We start from the raw sequence: 23941 nt of genomic DNA on the forward strand, positions 1-23941 counted from the left end.
TTCAAATATTTCCTTCTTTTTCATATACATGTACACATTCATATAAATGGAATGATATGATCGTGGTTCTAAAATTTCTTCATTCAACATTTGAATTATCATTTTAGAATTTTCGGAAAGCTAAAAACATGACTCTAATACAAACATACTGTGAGCACATGTTTAAAAAGTATTTAATTCATTAATAATGAAACCAGTAGGATCCTAACATTGGTTCAAAGGAGCATAGGAGAAACATATGTATCTATAGTCATTGAAAGAAAGAATATAAAATGAGGTTGATAAGTGGATGCAAAACTGGTTAATGTAATTCAGGGCAATAAAACTTTGGGGAAAACTTTTCTGCTGGACAGAAATTGTTTGCAGTTATCAGTCATTTACAAGCAGATGTCTAACTGGGACCAGCCATTAGTAAATTGGGTCAAAGAAAAATTACAGAGAGCCTTGTGCTCTTTAGGCAGGATTATGAAACATTGCTCTAGTAAGTAAAATATTAAATAAGAAAAATTATAACGCATTAAATATCGACCCTAAGCTCCCTAAATTTCCTAAAATATAATCAAAACACTGTTAAACTGTTGGGTAGGATAAAAAATGCTCCGTGTCACCAAACAACTCGTATGGTTATAAACAATATTTGTTTTGCAGGCGGTCGTGTCTCTGTATCAGCACCATCTTTGAGGCAGAAACCTGGTGCTGACACTCAGTACACTTTTCAAAACCATTTAGGTGAGATTCTAATATTCTACCAATTGTTTTTGGACTATAACATAAGAGTTTTCCTGAAGAGTATTTCGGGAATGTTAATATAATTTTTTCTTATGTAAATGTTGGCTGAAAAACGTCTTGAGAAGTATATATTCTAGGACCTTTGGGTATTTAAAACGAAGAGGCAGTCTACGAGAAAAACGGCAGAGACATTTTTTGCAGCATATCTCTTTAGTGTATCCTGAAAGTTCTTCTGTCCACTCCTGTGTTCGCCAACAGACAGTTTCTCTCCCTGGAGGCAAACAGTATTATCTGTTTGAAGACCCAAAGGCCTAAAAATAAAACAAAGTGTGCCAAGGACCCTCACCTTCACCCTTACAGGCAAGGTAGGCACTAGGCCATCTGTTGTAGCACATGCAAAGAGAGTGAGTTCCCGAACCTGCTTTGTGACCTTGGATTATTATCCACTTCAAGGTGATGCGAGAGAACGCTAAGAATTCTTGAGAGGTCATTGGAATAAAAAGAGTCAAGCTGATTCTAGGAGAGAGAACGGTGGTGTCCTCTGCAAGTTCTCCTTCTACTCCACTCTGGGGGGAAGAGGAGAGTGGGGTGGGGGCTGTTCCTTCCCTTCTATTCAAGCAAAGGAGCTTTCAGTAAAACCACTCAGAAAACTTGATAGGCATCCACCAGAGCTTTAGGGCAGAGGGATTGGTGTCTGCCTATGCTGGGGGAGGTGTATGTAAAGCCTGGCTGGGGACTTAGCCGGAAAGAAGGGCTTCCTTAGAGGCAAGCTGCACGTCCTCTGATGTCCGGGACAAGTGTGTGTTTCTTGTACACCATTAGATGAGATGCTCACAGATAGAGCTGACTGTACGTTATCTTTCACAGGATCTTCAGACATTCTCCGGGAACACATGGTGGGAGTGAAGGGTCCCCCCCTTGCCAGAGAAGCATTTTTCTCTGGGAAGCACTGGGGACGAGGGAGGCTAAAATCCATACCTGCAGAAATCTCCAAACAACCCTCAAAAGTCCTTTGTGACAGGAGGAATCAACGTTTGTCATCTGTCCCACGAAGAGGGCACCAGTAGCAGTCAAGTGAGAGCTCTTGTGCCCTTTATCTCTGTCATTCCAGCCTTGGAGAGTCACCACATTTAAAATATTTATTTATTTTTATTTTGACTTGAAACGTATTTGACATAAAACACTGTGTAAATTTAAGGTGTACAACAGGTTAATTTGATATATTTATATATTGCAATATGATTGCCATTGTAGCAATTGATAATTAGCACCTTTATCATGTTACATAATTGTCACTCCTTTTTAGTGGTTGGAATAATTCATTAGTTCTAGTCTCTTAGCAAGTCTGATGATTATAATATAGTATGACTGTCAGTATTCATTATACTGTGCATTAGATCTCTGGGACCTACTACTCATTACAGGTATGTACCCTCCAACATCTCTGTCCTATGAGGATCCCAAAATTGTAGCTAGTGATGGAGCTAAGGAGGAAGAGTGAGAAAGAGGAAAGAAAGAGTCTGTCTTCTCTTTTCCCTCTACAGAAGCTTGAAATGGGGTGGGGGAATTTTTAATTGAATGATGTTTGGGTTTTTATGATTTTTAGGCTGGGCTAGACTCTAGAATATCCCCGAGTGATGTCAAAAACTATGGTACCTACCTAAGATTCTACCCAGGATCAGAAAATAGCATGACCAGAAGGGACAGTGGGAAAGAGAATTAAATTGCTTCCTGGTCATATCTTCTTATTTCCTGCTTGTTTGATATATCAGTCAGGGCTATGCATCAACACACCCCACTCTGCTGGCCGGTGCCACATTCAGCAGGCAGGAGACGCGGACACTGGATGAAGCCTACTGCTCTTTCTTTCTCTATTTGAGGGGCAGGCATCCAAATTCTTGGTTTCCCACCAGGAAATAGGTCTGGGACTGGTATTGGAGGGGACTCAGAATAGAAGAGAACAAAGCTCTAGAACCTGAAGAAAGTGAGAAGAACAAGAGAGGCCGGTTAGTTGAAACCAGTGTCAGTAAGGGAAGCTTCAATTTCTGAAGTTCCTTCTTGTTGGCATTGGTACCTCTGCCTGTCCTGGTTGGACACCAGGACACATTTATGGGTCCTTTCTACCTGTCTCTGGATCCATTAGGCAGCCGGCAGCTGGCATCCGGCATCTGGTGTCTGGGAGGCAACGCAGTGCAGCAGAAAGAGCTCTCTACCCATTCCTATAGTACTCGTTGCAGTGCAAATTGGCACAGTCTTTCTGGAGGGCAAATTAGCCAGATCTGGCAAAATCCTTGCAGTGTTAGGAATAGATTCAACTTCAAATAACTCAAGACCCAAAATAACTGTGATTTTTAACAAGATGGAAGTTTATTTCTCTCTCATGTAAAATTCCAAGTGTATGTGATCCAGAGTTGGTACTTGCCGGATCTCCAAGAAGCATTCAGGTTTCTTCCAGCTCAATCATGAACCAAGATGAGAGAATCCATGTTCTAGACAGCAGGATGGAGTGTATCCAATGAAGGATGTGTCCAATGAAGACAAAGGGCAAAGGTCGCAGAATACCTGTGTCTAAGGAAGGGTCCTGGGAGCTGCCACATAAGAGTTTTGCTCAAACCTCATTGAGGAGACCTCAATCCCATGGCACACCCAGCTGCAAGGGACACTGGAAAAGGCAGTCGATTCCAGATGAGGAAGTATCTGGCTAAAAATTTTGGAAGAAGTGTGAAAGGATATTGGAGAACAATGAATACTGCTTTGTGCCTTGTTTATTTCACTTAATAATATATGTCGGAGATGATTCAATATCAGCCCTTAAAGGGGTTCCTCATTTTTATGTATTTTATTTTTTAAGGCTGAAGAATACTCCATTATTTGGAAGTATCACAAGATATTTAGCCAATTCTCTGCTGATGGATAGATAGATGTCAAGCTTATATTATTACAGGTATTGCCACAGTGAGTAACCTTGTGCGTTAGCAGTTTTACATGTATGTGAGTATATCTATAGGATAAATTTCCAGCTGTGGGGTTTTAAACTCTGGATCGTCATTGCCAAACTTTTCAAGGAAGACGTGCTAATTTTCCTATTCCCACCTACAATGCTTGCAAGGAGATTACTTAAATAGCTACGAAGCAGCTACAAAGATAACTTTGGAATCAAATACACCGGAGTTTGAGCTGGATTCTTTTAGATCCTCTGAACAGTATTGACTGATTATTTTTTAAATCAGTGAATTTGGATAAACACAAACAATAAACACTCTTTCCCCTAGTGTGAGTGGCTGCTGAGATTTCAGCTCAGTTCTTTTAACCTTATCTGGGCTGCTTGGAGTTGGCCTCACAGGTGTATGGGTCAGGGGTCAGCCAGAGATTTGGACAGGAGTTTATAGTCCCAGGAGTTAAACCCTATCCCCACTTCCCTTTCCTGGATATCTCCTCTCAATGTCCAGCTGCTGTGTTTGCCCTGAACTCTGTCCTCAGGTTCTTTGAACCAATTAAATCACAGAGGCTCTCCTCAGGCTAATGCCATAAAAAACAAGTAAGCCACAGAGTAAGTTCTTTCTCGAGTATGAGACCCCAGCAGCCTTCAGAATCTACCTTTTCTGGGTCTCTCTTCAGTGCCCTCAGGTAGATTTTTTGTGGTTGAAGGTTTTTACCTGCAGGAGGTACTTCTCTGGACTTGTGCCGGCATTCTTCACAGTTTGACATTTATGATTTTTATAGATCCCTTCTGCATGAAATGCAGATTTTGAGTTCACCGAGTGTCTATGTCTCCAAAGGCTTTGGAATTGTCTGATAATGACAAAATAAACAGCCGGCAGTGTCAGGGGTGGGTTGTGGGGTGTGGGTGAGTGGTAGGTGGGCTCACCAGTTTCTCGGGTATGTTTGTTGTACTGAGGCAGATTTGGGGGTATTTAAGGCTTTCCTAGCCTCTCCAAAAAACAGCCTCCAGGCCACAGTTATATCCTTTATAAAGGATATAAACAGAAAAGGGCCTTAACATGTGGTTGATCCCCACTCAGTAATGACTGTGGGCAGGTCCTCTAACATCTCAGAGCCTCAGTTTTCTCATCTGTTGAGATGTAGGCCCTGCCCACCTCACGGTGAAGGTGCTTAGGAGGCAATAAAACAGTTCAGATGTGCAGAAATAATACTATGCTGCCTCTGAGCCCAGACTTAACTGCTGAGCGGTGTCAGAGGCTCTCAAACTGCACCTGAGGCCCATCACCCTGCAGCCTAGTTTTCAAAGTTTATATATGTTTCTAGAAATCAATGGGAAATTCCAAGTCAGCTAGAAACATCAAAAAGCCATGAAAGTATATAGATAGTATAAAGTATAGAGAATAGTGTAAATTATTTCCCCTTAAAAATCTTTTTTCCTCCCCAGCATATTAGCTAGTATGGCATTTTTGGGGAAATTACTTGAGATACCTGGTAACTTGGGAACATGTGAAATCACCTCCATGGCTGCTTCCAGTCACCACATTCCACTCTCTGTCGTAACTGTGAGTCAAGGAGAGCTTCCTTCACTCCAACTAAACCCCAGGGTTGTAGTCTTGTGGATATGGAAAGTCATGTACTTTTATCCCTCATTCTATATTTGACACCCACAAAAGAAGCTGAAAGAATTGAAGCGGATTGTTCAAAGATCGCAAATCAGGGTCTCAAGGAGCTAAGAGATGAGGCTTAATTACTGATGGCCCAGTATCTGCGTGGGAATCAGGCTCACTTGGAGCAGTGAGGACCCACCTCTTTTTCACGTCGGTCAATTGAACAAAAGGAAAAATTGATGAAAATGAAATGAATGTTGTTTTATCGAATCACATGAAAATAAAGCTATATTTTCACCACTTAGATTGTTTTCCTCATTGTTGGAAGAATATCAAGGAGAAAAGGGTCACAGCGTTTCGTTTAGATGGAATGTTAATGTTAGTCTTTGTGTGCTAAGTAGCAGCACAAAAGCACTTTTCTAGTTTTTCATCTTGATCCCTTAGAGGGTGGGCTATATCTGCCAGGTAGGCTGCTTGTGCCCGGGGAGCTCAAGTTGCTCACCACGGTTTAGAGCAGCGATTCTTAAGGCCTGGTTCTTGAATTAGCAGTAGCAGCTGCAGCAACAAGTGGACCCCACCCCAGACCTGTCTAATCAGAAACGCTGGGGATTGGAGCCAGCAATCTGTGTTTCAACAAGCCCTCTGAGTGATTCTGTTGCATGCTCAACTTTGAGAGCCATTGCTTTAGAGACACGTAGAGCTACATTGCAGTGCTGAGTCAAAACTGATTTTAGAATATAGATGTTACTATGTGTAGGTCTTAGGGAGGAGGTTTGTATCTGACTCTTCTCGGTGAGTGTAGGAATTGCCTAATATAAATCCAAAGTGCTCAGTCAGAAGTGTTGTAAGTACTAGGCCTATAAGTGGCTATGAGAATAGAATTGCCAAAGATGGCCAAAGATAATTATTGGTTTACTAAAACTGTGCATGAAATACAATTTTCTTATCATAAAAAAGATGCTAGTATTATTCAGAATGTGAAGAATATTTGGATTGTAGGACAATAATGGATTCTAGCAATGTAAGGGGAAACATGCCAGAAAAGAAGGCACAACAGAACCCCGAGAAAGAGGAGTTGAAGGAGGTGTCTTCATGAAAGAAGGTGTGCATGGGGTGCAAAACTACTCTAAGTAGGCTACTCCAATCCAACACTGGGTTAGAAGTTCCAAATGCTTCAGCTGAAATCAGTGGGAAGGCATATGGGAACCCAGAACATCTAATAACACTTTGAATTAGATACTTACACATATACATTTAAGATTGTTTGCATCTAACAGAAAACTCAGTATAATGGTGACTTAAACAAGATAGTAATAGAAATTAATATAATTAATAGTAATTGAGAATAATAGAAATTTGGAGGCTGCTGGTCAAGTACTTGTGTGGTAGCTCCAAAGTCATCAGGAATCTGGACTCTTTCTGTCTTTTTGTCCCACTATTCTAGTTTATGGCTTCCATTCTCAAGGTATTACTTCATGGTCCAAAAGGGCAGCAGGAGCTCCAGCCATCATGTCTGTTCCAGGTTGTTGGAAGGATGAGAGGTAGAAGGGTAAAAGTGCCACATGCCTTTGTTCAGTCCTTTCCCTTTAAATAGCCTTCCTGGAAGTCAAATATAATATATTTCACTGACTGGAATTCAGTTACATTGGCTATTCCTAGTTGTAAAGGAGTTCTTGAAAATGCCATCTTTTAGCTGGACACCATGCTGCCTTATATAAAATCAGGTTCTCTTACCAATAGAACAAGGGGAGAACAAATAGCAGGTGGCAAAGAGCGCCTCTGCCACAGATTCCTTATTTATTCTTGTTTTTAAGTCCTCAACGCTGCACTCTGAGGTTTCATATTGCCGCAGTTAGTCTCTGTTCCGCTTTTCTCTTCTGTGGGTCTCTCCTCATCTGAAAAAAATGAGATTAATCTAATTTAAAGAGATAGAGTGAAAATAAATAGGAAGGTGATTGGAAAGATTATAGGTATATGTGTATGTGAAAAAGTGAACAACTGATAAACAGGGCAAAATGAGTGTTTACCCAGCTCCAAATGCCTAGAGCTGGAATATTCTTAAAGGAGAATTTCAGCCTCCACTAAATGATGAGGTTTTTTCCCCTAGCATTTAAGCCTCTCTCAGGGACCTGAATTAATCTCCTTTAGGTCACTGAGGGACCTCTAAGTACTTAGCTCTTGTATAATTTTGAAAACAATGAGTAGGCATTAAAGATAGTCATCATGCCTGCCACATCACCCTATGAAAAACATTATTTACTTTTCAGATTTCAAGTAATTTGCATTCTTTAATCTCCCTCATTATTACTGGTTCTCTCTGTTTTTTAAAAAATCATCATGCTAAAGCATTGGCATTTCAAGGTCTAAACAAAATGCTCTGTGTACTATGAACTTTATATACTTTCATTCATTCACTCAATAACCACTTATGACATATCCCTTTAGTGTTGGGCACTGGGGTTTTGCTGTATACACAAAACACAAGGTTCCTTCCCTCATGGAGCTTACACTACAGTGTATGTGAGGTTGTTGTTGAGGGAGATAGACCATAAGCAAGTAAACAGATAAATGAACAAGATATTTTCAGATAGTGATAAATGCTAAGAGGTAGTAGGAAGACACGATAGTAGGTGATGGAGAGGGAGGGGTAATTTAGAAGGGGAAGTTCCCATGTTGAGCTAAGATATGAATGTGAGACAAAGCCATTGACAAATACATGACTTACAATGATACAAGCACCTGAAAATTTTAATTTCTAAGTGCAAAATCATTCTCTCTCCTATGACACAAATGATAAAGAGGCAATTTTTATTTGAATCAAGTATCAACAAAAAAACCCTTACATCTGCTAAGGGTAACAGGTTTAAGAATACTAACGGTTAGATTGTCTGCAATATTAGATTTAATCTGAAACCTAAACAGCTACCAGTAGATGTATCTTCAAAATGAAACAAATTCAGACACTGCTGTTGCTGAACCCCTATGCTAGGTTTTTTTGGGAAATGGAATACTTGACTAATCTCATTTGACTGATAGAGTACGTCATTATCAGCAAACTGGCAAGGGGAATTCTGTTACAAAAATGAATTCATTCTAATTATTATTTGAAAAAATCTGTTTTATATTTGTGATTCATAATCTTGAGGAATCACACATGTGCAGGAAGGGGAAGTTGGCATCTGCCATGAGCACAGCAAATTTGATTGGATGTTCCAGTGGCTAGAGCACACTTATTCATTCAGTGTTCATAATTGGCTCCCTCAGAAACAGGAATGGTACTTATCTAGTGGGGTGAATTTAAAGTATACAGGGCGGCACCTCCTAGAAAAATGGAAATAAAAACAAAAATAAACAAATGGGACCTAATGAACCTTAAAAGCTTTTGCACAGCAAAGGAAGCCATAAACAAGACGAAAAGACAACCCGCAGGATGGGAGAAAATATTTGCAGATGAAGCAACTGACAAAGGATTAATCTCCAAAATTTACAGGCCCCTCATGCAGCTCAATATCAAAAAAACAAAAAACCCAATCCAAAAATGGGCAGAAGACCTAAACAGACATTTCTCCAAAGAAGATATAGAGATTGCCAACAAACACATGAAAGGATGCTCAACATTACTAATCATTAGAGAAATGCAAATCAAAACTGCAATGGGGTATCACCTCACACCAGTCAGAATGGCCATCATCAAAAAATCTACAAACAATAAATGCTAGAGAGGGTGTGGAGAAAAGGGAACCCTCTTGCACTGTTGGTGGGAATGTAAGTTGATACAGCTACTATGGAGAACAGTATGGAGGTTCCTTAAAAAACTAAAAATAGAGCTACCATACGACCCAGCAATCCCACTACTGGGCATATACCCAGAGAAAACCATAATTCAAAAAGAGTCATGTACCAGAATGTTCATTGCAGCTCTATTTACAATAGCCAGGTTATGGAAGCAACCTAAACGCCCATCGATAGACGAATGGATAAAGAAGATGTGGTACATATATACAATGGAATATTACTCAGCCATAAAAAGAAACGAAATTGAGTTATTTGTAGTGAGGTGGATGGACCTAGAGACTGTCATACAGAGTGAAGTAGGTCAGAAAGAGAAAAACAAATACCATATGCTAACACATATACATGGAATCTAAAAAAACAAAAAAATGTCTGAAGAACTTAGGGGCAGGACAGGAATAAAGATGCAGATGTAGAGGATGAACTTGAGGATACGGGCAGGGGGAAGGGTAAGCTGGGATGAAGTGAGAGAATGGCATGGACATATATACACTACCAAATGTAAAATAGATAGCTAGTGGGAAGCAGCCGCATAGCACAGGGAGTTCAGCTGGGTGCTTTGTGACCACCTAGAAGGGTGGGATAAGGTGGGTGGGAAGGAGATGCAAGAGGGAGGAGATATGGGGGTATATGTATAGCTGATTCACTTTGTTTTAAAGCAGAAACTAATACACTATTGTAAAGCAATTATACTCCAATAAAGATGTTAAAAAAAAAAGTACACAGGGCAGGACTTCCCTGGTGGCACAGTGGTTAAGAACCCGCCTGCGAATGCAGGGGACTAGGGTTCGAGCCCTGGTCTGGGAAGATCCTACATGCCATGGAGCAACTAAGGCTGTGAGCCACAACAACTGAGCCCGCGCACCACAGCTACTGAAGCCTGCGTGCCTAGAGCCTGTGCTCCGCAGCAAGAGAAGCCACCGCAATGAGAAGCCTGTGCACTGCAACGGAGAGTAGCCCTTGCTCACCGCAACTAGAGAAAGACTGTGTGCAGCAATGAAGACCCAATGCAGCCCAAAATAAATAAGGTTAATCGTTATTAAAGTATACGGGGCTTCAGATTTGATCTCTCATTTAAAAAAAATTACCAGCTTTTATCTATAAGAATGATTTCTGGGGGCTTCCCTCGTAGCACAGTGGTTGAGAGTCCGCCTGCCGATGCAGGGGACACGGGTTCGTGCCCCGGTCCGGGAAGATCCCACATGCCGCGGAGCGGCTGGGCCCGTGAGCCATGGCCGCTGGGCCTGCGCATCCGGAGGCTGTGCTCCACAACGGGAGAAGCCACAGGAGTGAGAGGCCCGCATACCGCAAAAAAAAAAAAAAAGAATGATTTCTGAAAAATTAAACTTGATTCTCACTATAACATAGTCATGCCACTAATTAGTGCCAAGTTCTTTTGTACCTCTTCAAAATTTGAGGAGTTGAAATTTGAAAGACAATAATAAAGCATACAAGAGAGGAAGAAGCCACCACAGGATGGTTTAATGTCAAATAATGTGATATTAATTTAGGAGCCAACTAAATTTTAGATCTTCAAAAAACAGAATCATGCATGAGCAATACAGAGTGGAATCTGGATCCAGACAGGAAATCCAGCCTCAGAAAGCTAAGCATAAACAGGAGGTTGGGGGAGGAATGGAAACTTTCAGGTGTATTGGAATTAAATGACCCCTAGGTCCTTTCTAGCTCCACATATCTGATTCTAAAAGTGCTGAAAAAATGTGTTAACCTGTTTTTAAAAGTGGCATTATTGAAATATAAGGTACATGACCATAAAACTCACCCATTATAATTATACACTTCAAGGATTTGTAGTAAATCATAGAGTTGTGCAATCGTCACCATAATCTAATCCATTTTTTTCCATGTTGTTTGTGGGGTAGAAGCCATTTTATTTTTCTAGTATAAAGGTACATAGTGACGCATTAAAATTGTAGAGCAAGTTTCAAGGATGCTAAGGTGACTCACTGAAAGTATGTGTAATAGACATGTGCAGGCAGCTGATCTACTGAAACAAATAGGGAGAAAGAAAGGGAAGGTGGTGGCTGGAGGCAGTGCAGAACAATGGTTACCACCACGCCTTAAGGTCAGATTGCTGAAGTTCAGATTCTGGCATCCCTACTTCCTTAATAGCTGTCTGACCTCAAACAAGTTACTTAAACTCTCTGACCCTCATTTCACTCATCTGTAAGTTAACAGCACCTACTTCATGGGGTTATGAAGGGTAAAGGAGATAATTTATGCAAGGGGCCCAGCATAATCCTGGCACATAATAAGTACTCAATAAATGTTAGCAATTTTTTTAATTGTCACTGGATGACCATTAAATAGCCCTTCATGAGCCAGACACAAAAGATCATGTGCTCTGTGATACAATTTATATGAAATTCTAGAAAAGGCAAAATGAGAGTGACAGGGCTTCCCTGGTGGCGCAGTGGTTGAGAGTCCGCCTGTTGATGCAGGGAACATGGGTTCGTGCCCCGGTCCGGTCCGGGAAGATCCCACATGCCCCGGAGCGGCTGGGCACAACAGTGAGAGGCCCGTGTACCGCAAAAAAAAAAAAAAAAAAAATGAGAGTGACAGAAAGCAGATCAGGCAGATCAGTGGTTGCCAGAGGCCAGGGAGTGGGGGAAGGAAATTGACAGCAAAAAGGCACAGGGAACTTTTTGGGTGTGTTTTCATGATTGGAATGGTGTTTTGTAAACATCTGTTATCAAATTACAACCTTAAACTTGGTGAATTTTATCGTATGTAAAATAAAGCTGACCACCCCCCCCCACCAAATACCCTTATAATTTTTCAGTTGGATAGTTCAGTTACCATACATGTTATACGCAGGAATCAATTTCTAAACGAAGCCAACAAATATTTGTTGAGCATCTACCACGTGTAAGGCACTGTTCTAGGTGCTGGGGATACAGTTTTGAAGAAGACAAACAGCATCCGTACCGTCATGGATCTTATAGTTCAAGCACGAATTATGCACATATGTTTGGGGTTACAAAATGGGTCATCGTGACAGGATATTGGGAGGAGGGGTAGAGGAGCTCTAAGTTGTATAAATATATGTCCTGTGGTTTTTCTGTTATTTTTCAACCATACACAGAAGCAAACACAGCATTCCTGTATCTGAAGATGATGTCCCTGACTTAGTGTCTGGACAGGTGGAATGACAGAGACCTTTGGGTGACTTGTGACCTTGACTCAAGGCTGCTCTCTGGCCTCACCATCTGCGAGATGCAGTGCGCACCTGGCGAGGGAAGGGGACTGGCACTGGCCCAGAGACCAGGTGGACGGTTCAAAGGGGCATCAGGGTTAGGTGGGTTTGACCTTGGTTGGCCTCGTTAACCCAGCGCTCTCTTGGCTCCAGGCCTCCCCACAGAGTACTGGTAGCTGGTACTCTCAGGTGCCTTTCCAGAGAGTGGGCCAGACCAGCGAACTTCGCCAGTGACTCCGCCCACGAGGTGACTCCGCCCACGAGGTGACTCCGCCCACGCAATGACCCCTCCCATGTGGATCCTAAGTGGATGCCGTCTGGAGGCGGAAAAGCGTTGGGGAATCTGATTGGCTGCTCTAGTCAGAGCCGCGTAGAGGGCGGGGCGAGGCCTGCAGGGGGCGGAGCTTGTGTAGAGGCCCGCCACCCGGCGCCGGCTCGGGGAATGGATGCTCTTCTGGTGTGCGGGCGCCGGGGGCGGGGAAAGCACACGCCCAACGGCGCGCTGGCCCCGCCCGGGACCCGGCGGGAGCGCGGAGGCACCTTCTTCCTCCTTTGCTGGCGCTGGGCTGAGCCCGGAGCCGAGAAACTGAGTTGGCTCTGAGCTCCCTGTTTGGTTTCTGGGCGGCGGCAGCCGGAGGAGGAACATGGCGCTCGTAGGCAACGGAGCAGAGTTGGAAGCGGACGAGGTACTGGCTGGTGGGGAGTGTGGGAACTGCCCCTGGAGCCCGGGAGGAATGAGCGAGCTCGGCAGGGTTGAGCGAATCCGGCAGGGACGGTCAAGGTGCCGCCCCCTTGGTTCCCTGTCTGGGACCTGCAGCCTCTCGCCCGGGGGAAGGGACAGGGATTGCGGCTGGGGACACGAGGCCTTGGGAGGTCTGTCCTCGCTGGAGCGAGGAGTGTCTCTGCGGCTCTCGGAGCGGAGGCGCTGCTGAAGTTGCGGGCGCCGGCATCGTGGGCTCTTGCGGATCGGAGGACACCACGTCCGGCCAGCGGGTGGATGGGTGCGAACGCGCGGGAGCGCAGGACCCGCAGTACAGAGCAGTACTGAGCCTCACCAGGGACGCCTAGGCTTTATGAGGTCTGACTCTGAAGTCCCGACATTGGCCCTTTAGAGTTTGTAGAATCGTCTCTTGACCTGGGAATTTCACCTTCTCTGGAAGTTTCCAGTGGCAGAACAGAAAGGCTTGCAATCGATGAGAGGAGGGGGACAGCCGGAGGAAAAAGGAGCCCTCGGGGTGTCTGCACCCGCGGGCAGTGCAGGGCTGCCCAGGGGCTGGAAGGCTAGGGACCTGGAGCAGCAGCCCAGGAATTGGTGCTTTCCCCTCCGTGTACGGGGCCCGGGCCTTTTCCCAGCAGGTTCCCAGTGTGGGTGGTGGACGGAGGGAAGGCGCTTGGAGAGCCGACTCCGGCCTCTAGTGGTCTCGACTGTCTTTAAATAATTAGCCACTTCCTTCTGTGGCTGGCGCGCCCGGGTCTGAGCACCCTCGGGCCGGCGAGCAGGACCTGTTGATTTATCGACTGTTCCTTTGAGCAGTCGGCAGCTCCGGAGAGACGCGCTCTCCGGCGCTTGAAGTTGAGGCCAGCGGCGGCGGCCGCAGGAGCAGCACCCACAGCGACTGCTGCTGCCATTTTACCTGACTTGAATTTTACAAGTCGCTGCCTGAGGAGGCTTAGTTTCAAATGATGCAATAGTGGAAGGTCTGGAGTTGGCGGGTTAAGCTTCCTGTCCATCTCTTTCAGTGTCGGGAAACTCTTCTGACAACGAATACTGTGTTTGAAATGTAGCACTTAAAATAAAACAAAAACCGAGCTTCAGCTCCTTTACACGACTGGCCGACAGGAGGGCAAGCCTGACTGTCCAGAAGCTTCCTTACAACATGTGCCTTCCAAGGAGGGTATCAGGACCACAGATCAATGAACTAGAGCTTGCATAGCTGCATCTATTGTTGAAACTTTAAAATTACACATAAAGGCAAATGATGAAATAGCATATTTGTTGCCGTTTTCATCTGTGACAGCCTTTCTTTATTTACAGCTTTAGGCTGTCTTTTTGGTATGACCTGGAGCCGGCTTTTTTCATTCCTCCTGTCTTAGATCTTTTCTGTAACCAACATCATAACACTCATAGTGCTTTGACTATACATTCACTTTATCCCTTAAAGGTTTTTATCGCTCCCTGCTGTATATTAAATTATGTATCCATGTTCTTGGCATGCAAGGCTCTCTACAGTGTAGTCTCAATCTGATGTCCCAGCCTTGTCCCCAGCCACTTTTCTATTTATAACCATTTAGTTTAATGTGTTATGCCTGGATTAGAAATAAGGAAACAAGACTGGGAGTAGGGAATTCCCTGGCAGTCCAGTGGTTAGAACTCTGCCCTTCCACTTCAGGGGGCATGCGTTCGATCCCTGGTTGGGGAACTAAGATCCCACGTGCTGCATGGCACAGCCAAAAAAAAGGGACTGCGAGTAGCTAGTAAATGTGGAGTGAAATTTTTGAATCCCTGGGCTTCTTGTTGAAAAAGATTTGCTACACTTAGGGTGATATAATTGTCTAGACCAGGGCATTGTTGGGAGAGAACACTTGGACAGTAGGTGTAAACTGGGACTGTCTTGGGCATATTGAGACATGGCTACCCTAGCTGTGCCCACAGCCTGCAAGGTGAACCTAATGCCACGCGTTTGCTAGGGAGGAGGGCTCTGGCTCTGTGGGGGAAATTAGGTTTTAGAGCAGCAGAGAGCCTGGCACACAGATACTTGGTAATACGTATTTATTGAATGAATAAATTCAATGAATTTATTGAATGAATGAAGACTGTGCTTAATAACGTCTCAGTTTTTGCCATATCTTTCATTTGTGTTTTAAAATTCAGTAACTGTTAGGCTCCCATTACATGTTAGGTACTCTACTGGTCCTAGGAAATGAGCGAAGTACAATCAGAATTTTTTTGTTCATGCCAAATCCACTTTTGTTCCTCATGGTGCACCATTTCCATTGGAATAAATTTTGCAAACATTTATTGAACATTTGCTTCGTGCTTAAACTTAGTAGGTGTCTTAGAAACGGAAGGCAGTTTTGGCTCTCTACGGTTCTCAGTCTGGGTAAGGAGATATGGCACGTGAACAAGAACTCTAGAAAAGAGATCAAGGCAGGGTAAGCAAGTAAGAAGTGATGCATTGTCAACCGGGTACCCTTGACTTATTTGTGGAAAGTCCTTCACTTTCAGTGGGCTGAAGCACTCTACCACAAGCACACAAGACCCTGCTCTTCAACTTTCTGGATGTGTGAAACTAAAAGAGCTGGGAAGTTTTTCAAACAATATAAATTTGATAGTCTTTGAGGCCACTATTTGATACGCTAGGAGAGTAAAAAGGGACAAATTGGTGTAGTTGGAAAAGTGGTAGGTTAGGAATTAGGTGAACTGGGCTCTCAGCTCAGTCACTAATTTGCCCAATAGCCATTCATTCATTAAGTGTGCAAACATCTGACTGTGTTATGTGCCAAGCCTGGTCCTAGCTTGGAGATACAACAGTGACCCAGGCTGACAAGGTCTCTGTCTATAACAATATAGTGACCTTGATTGAGCCAGTCTCTCTACCTCTTAGGGCTCTTTTAAGTTTCCTCATCTGAAGATGGAGGGGCTCTATGAGCCCCGAGTGTTCTTCCAGCTCCAAAAGTCTACACTTTTAGAGGTGGGGGGCTCCTTTGTTTGGGAGAAAGGCTAATAGTATGGGAATCCCTTTTCTTTAAAAGTACCCAAGGAGATGATGGAGGTAGAGGGGCTCTTATTATCGTTGTGGGATGGGGTGTTTTCTTAGGTAAACTGGTGTTTTTTGTTTTTTTCTCTAGGTGCTAGGAGGATAAACGTGGGAACACAGAGGTTAGGGCTTGCAGCCTCAGGGGTGGCAAAAATTGGTTCTGGAGGGAGGCAGAAACTTCTCAGATGTTCCAGTGGTTTGTGGCCCTTCAAAGCTTGGTGGGCAAAATCTTACTTCTTAACGTTTAAATTTCTCTCATTGGTTTTTCTTGGGTATTACACAAGCAACATTGACATTGAGTTCATGGAAGATATACAGAATGTATGCAGGGTCATTACTACAAACCTATGGCAACTAGATGGCTATGACTGGAGAACTTTCTGTCCATCAATAGCTTGATCCTGAAGCCATATCTCTGTTGGTGACTTCCTTATCCATTAGGGCTGCCTTTGGCTGCCTTGTGGCTGTTAAGTGCTTATGTTTGGCCCACACTACTTTGTGTGTGACTTGGGATTTGAAAATTAAATAAAAGTACTTTATATTTTATTCTTTAATCCTATTAGAATTATTCAACCCACTAATAACTATGCCAAGTATTGAAAAGAGAAACTATTGATGATATCTGAATGAATATGTAGCAGCTGGATAAGTTAAAAATTATTTTCTCATATAAAACAAGAGTTAAGTTCATGAAAAATAACTTTTAAGAAGATTTTGTTTTCAATTGTTTTACCTTTCTGGAAAAATAGCAGTTTTGAAAGTTTGAAAAATTTGGTTACATTGCTATTATTATGTAGAAATTGGCAATTTTTATGTATAATTTGATACATCACATTTTTACATTAAAATTACATTAAAAGTTACTCAGCAAATACAAAGTTTAATGTTAATAGCTTTAAAATTTAAAACATGACTTAACATTTTTATTGCCATTCTGAACCCATTATTATATAAGAAGAATAAACTTTATACTTGCTCTTTTATGTATAAAGTACAGGTATATCTCTGTGCTATTAACATTTCATGGGGGATGTGGTTAGGAAAAAAAATGTCTAAAAAGGCTCCTGGGGCAGGAGGACAATATTGAAAAAAAGTTGAGAAACACTGGATTACGGAAAGAAATGGTTTATGTGACAAATGCTTTCATGGCCTGAATTTTTGGCCCAGGACTTTTTGGATCTAATTCTGATTTAGAAATTTTCCCCACTGGCGCTTTAGATGAAGTTTAGATAAAACTGATTGCTACAGTTTTCTTCGTATCAGATTCATTCTTTCATTCCATCAGTGTTCATTGAGCACCTCCCCAGGTGCAGCAGTCTTCAGGTGCTGGAAGTCCATACTGAGATAAGATGGCTTGATTGCTCTTGAGGAACACACGCTCTAGCAAAAGACACAGTTACACAAGTAACGAGTGCTGTCTTTGGGTCAGGGTAGATTTTAGGTAGGAGGGTCATATAATTTATCATCCACAGCAGGGCCCTGGGGAAGTCAGTGTGCTGCTTTCAGTAATTACTCCAGGACAACAGGTGCAAACAGAAATGGTTGGTTGCCCTCGTTTAGCGGCTGGCAAAGACTTTAAAGAAGAGGTGGTATTTGAACTGGGTCTTTAAAAAAATTTTTTTAATTAAAATATAGTTGATTTACAATGTTGTGTTAGTTTCAGGTGTATAGCAAAGTGATTCAGATGTATGTGTGTATATATATATATATATATATTTTTTTCTTTTTTAGATTCTTTTCCATTTTAGGTTATTGCAAGATTTTGAGTATAGATCCCAGTGCTATACAGGAGGCCCTTGTTGGTCATCTATTTTATATATAGTAGTATGTATATAAAGGAAACAATCCCATTTACCATCGCATGAAAAAGAATAAAATACCTAGGAATAAACCTACCTAAGACGGCAAAAGACCTGTACTCTGAAAGCTATAAGATGCTGATGAAAGAAATCCAAGATTACACAAACAGATAGAAATGCATACTGTGTTCTTGGATTGGAAGAATCAATATTATTAAAATGACCATACTACCCAAGGCCATCTACAGATTCCATGCAATCTCTATCAAGTTACCAATGGCATGTTTCACAGAACTAGAGCAAAAACTTTTAAAATTCGTATGGAAACACAAAAGAGCCCGAATTGGCAAAGCAATTTTGAGGAAGAAGAATGGAGCTGGAAGAATCCGGCTCCCTGAACTGGATCTTGAAGGGTGTGCTAGGTGGAGCAAGTGCAATAAGGCAGAGGCGTGGGTGGAAGTTGAGATGGGGCGGGGATGAGAGCACGCCCTGCGGTCAGCAGGGTGCTCAGCATATGGGGAGGAGTGCCTTGGAGGGCTGCGATGTCCTAAAAAATGGGGACCCAGAGGGCTTTTTAACTAGGCAAGAGTGATACAATTATTTATTTTAGGAAGCTAAGTCTGGTGAAGTTGGTGCAGCCAGACTGGGGGTGGTGGCAGGAAAGGCAAGAGGCTGTTGCGACAGTTCAGAATGGGAGGTGGTGAGGACTGGAGTGGAGCAGAGGTCTTGGGGTTGGAGAGAGGAGGCCAGAAAGGAGGGACTTCTCAGGGAGGACTCGGAGGAGGAATTGGCCTGGTGGCCTGTTCCCTAGTTGGAGGGGCAGTGGAATGGGCGGAAGGGAAGAGCCGGTAAGAGATGATTCTTGGCTGGCTGGCGGTGCTGTTACCTAAGAAGACAACTGGGTAGGATTCAGCCTTCCGGTGGGTGTGGAGGGTGGGGAAGGACCTCATGCAGAATTGACTCACCTGCTTGGCTCACTGTGACTTTCCTTACTGAGGGAGCACGGCCATTTGCTTATGAGTGGATGAATCTGGGCAAGGTTAGGAAAGGATGTTTGTAAATTGGTCCTGCAGGTGAGCGAGAGGAAAAAAATAGCATCAGCTTACCGTCGTCAGCCTGGATGCCAGCTCAGGTTAACAAACAGGCAATTTTCCTGAAATGTTCAATTTTTTTTTTTTTTTTTGCGGTACGCGGGCCTCTTACTGTTGTGGCCTCTCCCGTTGTGGAGCACAGGCTCCGGACGCGCAGGCTCAGCGGCCATGGCTCATGGCCCAGCCGCCCCGCGGCATGTGGGATCTTCCCGGACTGGGGCACGAACCCGTGTCCGCTGCATCGGCAGGCGGACTCTCAACCACTGCGCCACCATGTGCGCCACACGGTGGACATGCCACTGTGTCCCCTGAATGTTCAGTTTTGAATCATTTGAAAGACCATCTGTTCTGGGAATGCTACTTTCTCAGTGAAACTTGCCCTCATTTTCTGCTCACGTCCCCTTTGCCCCACACCTCCTACCTCCCCCTCAAGTCCAGAGGTGCAGGCGTGCTTCTTAGACAGGAATCAGTTCTTCCTTGGGTTAGCTGTTTGCTTTCCTTCCTATCTTAGCTCCCTGCGCACGGGTGCTGTTACTAATTATGCACCGTGTGAACTGGATACTGTGACTTCTGAGAGGCTAGTGGTTTCCGTCTGGCTGTCTGTTGACAGTCCCCCGGCCCCCAGTCTCAGGTGCCCCGGTGGCCAGCTCAGGCAGGTCTCCTGAAGTTACTGTGTGCTCACTTCCCAGGAGAGGAGTGCCCGGGGATTCGCCTGGGCGCTGAGAGGCTTCCTGGGGAGAGCTTCCCTTTGTCAAACCTCCCCTCGGTCACTGTGTCAGAACGTTCCTCTTCCATCCCTGTGCTTCGTGGGAGTCGGTCACATCCCCAGACTCTGGCCAGTCGGCCGTACTGGCTAGGTCACCACACCTCTCTAAAGGGACTCTTGACGTGTTGACTTCCTGGCAGTTCATAATGCCATTATGCATCTTGAGCTCTTTACTGAAAGACTGGGTGTGTAGTAAGAGCTTTTTTGGCTGAGATCTGTGGACCTGTATTTTAAAATATTTTAGTGAAATGATGCACTATGTATATTTGTTGGGTCTGATTGTAACTAGTGAAGGAGAAGATTATTCAGTCTAAGTTCATGTATCGGGTTTTATGCCAGGTGCTCCTGCCCTAAGTGATGGTCTAGTGGGAGGTGGGGGTGTAAACAAATAGATGCAGTTATCTGTGCTGAGAACTACACAGGAGGGATGCCGAGGTGCTTTGGCAGCACGGAGGAGGGCATCTCACCTGGAGTGGGAAGAGGGAATGGGTAATCAGGGATGGTTTCCTCAAGGAGGCCATTTCTTAGACATTCTGGGTCTTGCGGGATGAGTAGGGGTTAGCCATGTAGAAGAGAGCTGGGGACAAAGGGGACTCTTGCAGTGCGTCCCGGGGAGAGGGAACAGCAGGCATAGGGTTCGGAGGTGAGGAAGAGCTTGTGGTGCTCTGGGTGGCAGGAAATGAGGCTCAAGGGCAGGAAGGGCTCTTCTAAGTTTTTCATGCTGAATCGTGGATATCATGATGTGCAATGGTGTGCATTTAAGGGTTTCAGCTGAGCAGAGGTGTGGTGAGATCCGAGCTGTAGGTTGGTCCCTCTGGCAGTGCATGGAGGCCGATTGATTGGAGGAAGACAGGATCGGAGGTGGGGAGGGAGGTTGTTTTCTGGTGTTTTTGTTTTGTTGAATGACTGTTACAGCCCCCTGAAGGCCCACTCTGTGCAGCGCTAGCTAGGTACTGGGATAACATGATGGGAAAGACATGGCTTTGATCCCTCTGGAGCAGCCAAGCAGGAATATGGACACACAAAACCACTCTCACCTGGAATGGAGGGGCGAGTTCGGCGAGCTTGTAAGCAGGCCTGGGGCTTCAAGAAGGAGGAGGAAGAGAGGGCTTTCCTGGGGTTGTCACTCATCCTGAAGGTGCTGGTGAGGCGTGCCTCCCTGCCCCTCCGCCCCCAAGTCAGATCAGCTAACTTGGTTTCCAGACCAAGTCTTTACTGCCCAGCTGTGTGACTTAACCCCTTTGGGCCTTGGTTTCCTCTTATGTAACCTGAAGGAATTGACCTTGATGATCTGTTTCTGAAGTTCTCGGCTTTGACGTTTGTGATCTAGAAGGTGACATGGGATCTGGACTTTGAGGGGTGGAGTTTTAGCAGGCAGCCATGGAGAGCAGATCACGGCTTCATTCCTTCAGGCAGAGGGACCAGTGGGGAAACATGCCCGGGCATGGGTGAAGCTTGGTGGAGGCTGAAGTGCAGACTGTGCGAGGGCTCTGTGGTCGAGGCTGGAAGACAGTGCTGTGTGTGTTCCAGCAGATTTTGGTAGGTCTTGAACGCTCAGCTAAGCAGTTTGGCTTTTTTGTTTTCGTTTGTTTTTTCAATTTTCTTCCTTGACATATGTATCCTCCCACATTTGGGAAATGTGTTTCTTTTTTTTGTTTGTTTTTTGATAAAGGAAGCAATGATGATCCCATTTCTTTTCCTTTCCCAGCCCCATTTCCAAAGTACTTAGTTTTAAACTGATGACTGTAACCTGCAATGCACTAGTTAAGGAGGCAGACAAGTCAGGCACGACTGAGTACTTCCATAGGTTGTGTTTTGTCACATAGACTCTTACCCTCAGCTAAGTTCTCAGACGCAGAAGCCCTGGACCCACGACTCTGGTGCCGTCAGCAGGACCAGTCAGGGGTTCTCTGAGGGTGTCCCTCTGTCCTCCTTTTCTCTTGCCCTGCTTCTTTAGGCTGCTTTGCCCCAGAGTTCTGGGCTTCCTGGTCTATTTTCCATGCATGAATCACAGTCCTTCCACTCAGAGCTAAAGGCAACAAACCTCAGAGTCTCACCTCGTTTTTTCAGACAAAATGGGGTAGGATCTTTTTGAGAGGAGGCGGGCAACACAGATGACAGAGTGGGAGAGTCCGGAAGAGAGGGGAATGAGGCCTGGCTCCAGGACCCTCTGCCGGAAGCACTCAGATGTCATCACCTGTGCAAAATCATCACCCGAGTGCTTGTTGTTCGAGAATAGCTACCCCTGGCTTGGATTCCGGTCTAGGCTTCTCGTCTCATTTGCTGTGTGACCTGGAGCTCGTTATTTAACTTGTCTGATGCTTTTCATTTATAAAACAGGAATAATGACAACTACCCCATAAGGTTGGCAAACAGGATGAAATACGAGTCTGTTTTACAAAGCACCTGGCACATAGAAGTACCCTTAACGTGCTAGTTTTCTCTTCCCTTCAGCTTTACCTTAAGGTATTGCTGCCACGGTTTATTATTTATGGGTTTGATGGAGAATCTGTTTCAGTGTGTCCGAATGTAGTTTCACCTTATCTTTGCAGCCTATAGGGAAGAAACTAATGCAGAAGTTCACAGCCTAGACACAGGCAGTGACTGGCTGAAGGCCATCCAGCTCACTTAGGCATGGAATGAGGGTTAGAAGCCAAGTGCTGTAACTCTACATTCATGGCCCTTTCCACTAGGTCAGGGAGTGGCAGACTGTGCTGCAAGAACAATGTAGCCTCCCTCCTGCCTGTTCTTGTAAATAACATTTTATTGGAATACAGACATGCCCGTTTGTTTAGGTGTTCCCTGTTGCTGTTTACACTCAATGTCAGAGGTAGTGGTTAGGACACACCGTATGGCCCACGTGGCCTAAATATTTATAGGGTCTTTGTGGAAACATTTTGCTGACCCCTGTACTAGGTGATTTCTAGGGCTATACGTGAGTTTGTTTATAAAGCGTCGTAAGCTTTATGAATTAAATTTGCTTGTTTCCTTAATACTCCTATTATAGGCATCAAAAACTCGGAAAACATAGAAATCTATTTGACACACCCCATGAAGTGCTATGGCAGAAGTTCTGGAGTCAGACGGGTTTGAATCCCTGCTCCTCCGTGTACAGACTTAGATAAGTTAATCTCTCTAAGCTTCAGTTTCTTCATCAGTCAAATGGGGATAATGTTGTAGAACCTGCTTCAGAGAGTTATTTATTTATTTACTTACTTTTGGCTGCGTTGGGTCTTCGTTGCTGCATGCGGGCTTTCTCTAGTCGTGGAGAGCCGTGGCTACTTTTCGTTGCGGTGCATGGGCTTCTCATTGCCGCAGCTTCTCCTGTTGCGGAGCATGGGCTCTAGGCGTGTGGGCTTCAGTAGTTGTGGCACGTGGGCTCAGTAGTTGTGGCTCGCGGGCTCTAGAGCGCAGGCTCGGTAGTTGTGGCGCACGGACTTAGTTGCTCCGCGGCATGAGGGATCCTCCTGGGCCGGGGCTCAAACCGGTGTCCCCTGCATTGGCAGGCGGATTCTTAACCACTGCACCACCAGGAGAGTCCTCAGAGGGTTATTGAGAGGATTGACACCCTATAAAGTGCTTAGCATATGGGGTGCAAATGTTGGCCCTTAGTACTATTATTATTAAGGCTGCATGATGCGGATACTTGACATTGATTTCCCAATCCAATAAGGAACTGACCTTGCATAAACGTCGGCCCATGCAGAGTCCTGCAAGACTCCTCTTCCACTTGGATTCCTTTAGGTTGATGCAGATACCTCTAAGGCTAATCTCAGGACTCCAGCTAGGTCAATTCTGCAAGTTTATAATCCTCACACCTCTCCCTCCCTGAGCGGAGAGGGGAAACCACTTACAGCAAAAGAGAGTATAAACATGGGCTCAAAGGGCCATCTGTTTCAGCAGAACAGTGTTTATAATAGTCAGCAAGGGACTTGGCCATATCCGTAATATTTTGAAACTGACATTTGCCCCCTGACACCTAAGTGGTACGTGTGGTAACCTCTAGTTTCTCCAAATGTGTGGTTGTGCAGGATGGTCCCCTCTTTAACATTGGTGAATGTCATAACATTCTTACGACATTTCCATAAGATCGTAAAGCACCTAGATGTTAATAGGAGACTGTAGGAAGTATGTTTGTGTTCGGCTACTTAGTCTAAGAGGTTAAAAGGTAAAGGAGGTGACAGTGTGTGTGCACTCCTGGGCCCTGGAGGGAGCTCTAGGGTTCTTTCTCTGCCTCAA

General features: G+C 44.4%; 1 protein-coding gene across 1 annotated transcript in view; it reads left to right on the forward strand.

The window, feature by feature from the left end:
• Positions 1–12750: 12750 nt before the first annotated feature.
• The window catches only part of TTC39B (tetratricopeptide repeat domain 39B), a 136168-nt gene continuing 124977 nt past the window's right edge, over positions 12751–23941 (forward strand). The window contains exon 1 of the mRNA XM_019934851.3: positions 12751–12974. Within this exon, the coding sequence (XP_019790410.1) occupies positions 12933–12974 (42 nt within the window). The 5' untranslated portion in view covers positions 12751–12932. The remainder of the gene's footprint in view (positions 12975–23941) is intronic.

The sequence above is a fragment of the Tursiops truncatus genome, chromosome 6 (assembly GCF_011762595.2).
Source record: "Tursiops truncatus isolate mTurTru1 chromosome 6, mTurTru1.mat.Y, whole genome shotgun sequence".
Lineage (NCBI taxonomy): Eukaryota > Metazoa > Chordata > Mammalia > Artiodactyla > Delphinidae > Tursiops > Tursiops truncatus.